General features: G+C 32.5%; 1 protein-coding gene across 1 annotated transcript; it reads right to left on the reverse strand.

Moving 5' to 3' along the window:
* Positions 1 to 1,724: 1,724 nt before the first annotated feature.
* LOC143606422 (uncharacterized) lies at positions 1,725 to 2,253 on the reverse strand. The gene has a single exon (XM_077082194.1). The coding sequence runs from the start codon at positions 2,223 to 2,225 to the stop codon at positions 1,725 to 1,727; it is 501 nt and encodes a 166-aa protein (XP_076938309.1). The 5' UTR covers positions 2,226 to 2,253.
* Positions 2,254 to 3,774: the final 1,521 nt, after the last annotated feature.

Raw genomic sequence — 3,774 nt, forward strand, 5'->3', positions numbered from 1 at the left:
CCACGCCACCTATGCTTCATAGAAATATATTTACTATTACTAATATATATAAAAGAGAAGTTTGGCGACACTAGAGTATGATTGGTCTATTTAGACCAAGTTTTGTTTTGTTTTTTTTTTGTTTTGGTTTGTTTTTTGTTTTAAACTTTGATAATTATATTTCTAATTATCTTTGTTATATTTGTTTTTTATTAGTTTAGTTCCAATACCAATATACCGTAACAGATGTGATAAAAACTGACATAATTTACGTAGACTTAGCGCATTTTGTTTTAGTTATAGTACCGTAACGAAACTGACCGAATGACATTTCTTTCTTTTTAGTCCGGTTTTATAACGAACGTAAAAAACCCAACCAAATTTGCATAGACTCACCGTCAGGGACCAACAACGCTCAAGTTTTACCAACACTCGAGTTTCACCGACCAACGCTATCCCAATGCTCCATCTCAATTTTTAACTCTTTTTTGTTTTAGTTTCCTTACAATAACACATGTAACAGAAACTGACCGAATTCACGTCAACTTTCCGCCTCAACACTTAGGACCGGTAATGCTTGTGTCTTACTAACGTTCGGATTTACCAACCTGTCCGGCGCAACGCGCCGGGTTAAAAACTAGTTTATTAATAATTTAGAAAACTGGAATCAAATGAGCATAAGAGCATTCTCATCTAACCCCTCATATTATGTGAGTAGTGTTTTTATAATTTAAAGAGTGATTCAGGGTGTTGTGAGTGAAAAGTTTTTATATTTTAGAAAAAGTAGTGATTTTTCTGTATATTTGAAAAGTTACTGTTCATCCCCTATAATTTTTTTAATATATTTTGAAAGTTGTTGTGAGTGAAGGAAAAAGAAAAGATAATGATAAAAGGTATAAAAAGTATTATTTAATTGAAATGAAGAGAGAAAATAAAGTAAGTTTTAATGTAATTTTTGGTTTAGAGATAGAAAGTTGGATGAGAATGCTCTAAGATTAGTTTTTACACTTTTTTTAACCCAATTTCTTTTTTGCTATACCTACTTCTCTTTTTATTAATAAATAAGAACGGTAAGGGTTGTATCGAAATAGAAGACAAACGGAGCACAAGTTACGCCGCTATTTTTTTTTTGAGATAGACATAAAGCTGATTTTAAATTTAGTAATAAGGAAAAATGAATATATAGTTATGTATCTAACTTATAACTTATACGCAATACCAATCAAAACACATTAAAATTAGATATACAACAATCTCATGGCAATGTTTCCCTACTAAAAACATTAAAGCAAATGCTTTACATTAAAATAACATTATTATTTATTACACTACTTCAAAACGGAAAAACAAAAGAAGTACTAATCAATTATAACAAATCATTTTTAAGCACTGCACGTATAATATAATTACAACTTAAAACAATATATATAATAAAATAATACAAATTCACATATTTTTAAGTGACATCTTAGAGCATATTTGAAATTGAGCTTGAAAAATGCTTATTAAATTATTAAGGTTTTTAAAAAACCATTAAGACAATTAAGGCAAAATGTGTTTGACAAACATAAAAATACTTTATTATTTTAGATTTTTAAAAAGATTAAAAGGCAGTTTCTAAAACCCCAACTCCTGACTTTTCAAAAAATCAAAATAGTTTTTTAAAAAAGTCAATAAACATGTTTCAAACTCAATTCCAAACAAGTTTTTAATAATTTTCCGGTTCCAGTTGCTTCATCCTAGCCCTAACCACTAAAACTCAGATAAACCACGGTGGCAACACCGACGGCATAAACCCCAACCACCGTCCCAACAACCGTCACACCGGACCTCACCACAACCCCAACTCCACCAATCACCCCAACTCCACTCATCACCTTCACTAAAACCGCCTTCTCTGCGTTTGAAACAATCACACCCGTATACAAGTCCACCGCAAACTCCTTGAACTCCGATTCCCCCAGCGTCACAATCCCGTCATCTCCGGCACCCTCTGGAACTGTTCGTCTCAGTGATTTGTCAATTTGCGAACGGGTAGGAGGTGACGTCACCCATTTATCGATCAAAGGGAGGTGGAGATCGGCTAGGGTTTGGTAGAGACGGTCGGCGGCTGAAGCGATCTGGTAACGCGGGATGCCGGGGAAGGTCAAAGAGAGGGATTGGTTGTAGACGGTGGTGCAGGCGGCGGCGAACTCCGCTGAGGATTCCAGGTTTCCGGCCACTTGTTTTGATGGTGATAACCCCATTTTTGGTGGGTTCAAAAGTTGAGGTGTTTGTTTGTTTGGGTACCAATTACGAAAATATACAAATATAGATTTTTTTAAAGGCACTAATATAGAACACAAAGAATTGGGAAAATCTTATAAAATACTAACAAACTTTTATAAGTGTTCTAATTAGGTTACCGATGTATATTTTTCTTAAATCGGGTCACTAAATTTTCAAATCAAGTCTCATCGATTTTTTTGTGCGTCAAGAAAAAAATGGAGGATAAGATGTGGGGTCGGAATTTGCAATATATATATATATATATATATATGGTTAAATTTTAAAAACTGTTAATTATATTAAAATTTAAAAATAAAAAATAAAATTCACGTCGCCACTTAGCGTCAACTTCAAAAAAATGATAAAAGGATTTCCTATGTGAAATATGAAAGAAAAAGGCCTAAAAACATGTTAAAATCTTTAATTTAATCAAACATGAAAGTTGAGTGATTTGATTGGAACATTTTTTAAAGATGAGTGACCTAATTACAACACTTTTGAAAGTTTGGTACTATTCTATGAATTTGCCCCATTACTATTTAGTAATTTTTCTAAGTTTATGGGTTAGCCTAGATAGTTATGGCAGATAAAAATTAGGTTTCTTTTGGGAGGTTGCTAGTTCGAGTCAGAGTCACCCAAAGTTTTATACATTTTGCCAAAAGGCCTTAAGTAGCATTAGGGAGAAGATTTCTTCGAGAACCCTAGAACCAGGGGTTATGTTATTAAGAATAAAATTCGCAGGTTAGTCGTAAGTTGACCTGCGACCACCTAGTCATAGTGATGATTATCGTTGTTTTAGAAAATAATAAAATAAAATTAAAATAATTTAGTAAACTTTCTTCATTTGATTTAGAGTGATTTAGAGTGGTTGGAGTTAAGGGACAAGAACACTCTTAGGTTTAAAGACAAGGTGACAAAACGTCTTGATTAATTTTGATTGTTTACTCTTTGATTTAAATTAAATAATTATGAAAACTGTTTATTATACAGTCGGAGTTTTTCTTCACAATTATTATGTGCATTGTTATAAAACAAATACCTATTAACTACATCAATTATGCATGTAACCTTAGAGAAGAGAGAAAATGAGAAGTAGAGAAAATAGGAAGTTCTTATTCATTCATATGTCGATCTAATATAGTAACAAGGCCCACTATTTATAGAGATATAACATTAATAAAATCATAATGAATGGAAGTTATGTATGTGAAGAGTCGCCACATTACTCCCCGTTGACTGTCTACATGATAAAATAATTGTAGTATATAATTCTTCTAATACACTTGGTGATATTGCCTCATTAAAAACCTTGCTAGGAAAACTCTGTGGGACAAAACCATAGCTAAGGAAAAAAGAGTGCAACGCGTATGATACTCCGCCTCATTTATATATCCTTAGGTGATAGATTTTAATCTTCTGCGAAAATTGCTAAAAAAATGTGTAGCCATTTATTTACCACTTGATTTTTAATGTGCGTCTCTTTATGCCTTGTAATGTTGTACTATCTTCATACGATACTTCTGATGG

Source organism: Bidens hawaiensis, unplaced genomic scaffold, assembly GCF_021521415.1.
Source record: "Bidens hawaiensis isolate Kalapana, Puna unplaced genomic scaffold, B.hawaiensis_p1.1 tig00074758_1, whole genome shotgun sequence".
Classification (NCBI taxonomy): Eukaryota; Viridiplantae; Streptophyta; class Magnoliopsida; order Asterales; family Asteraceae; genus Bidens; species Bidens hawaiensis.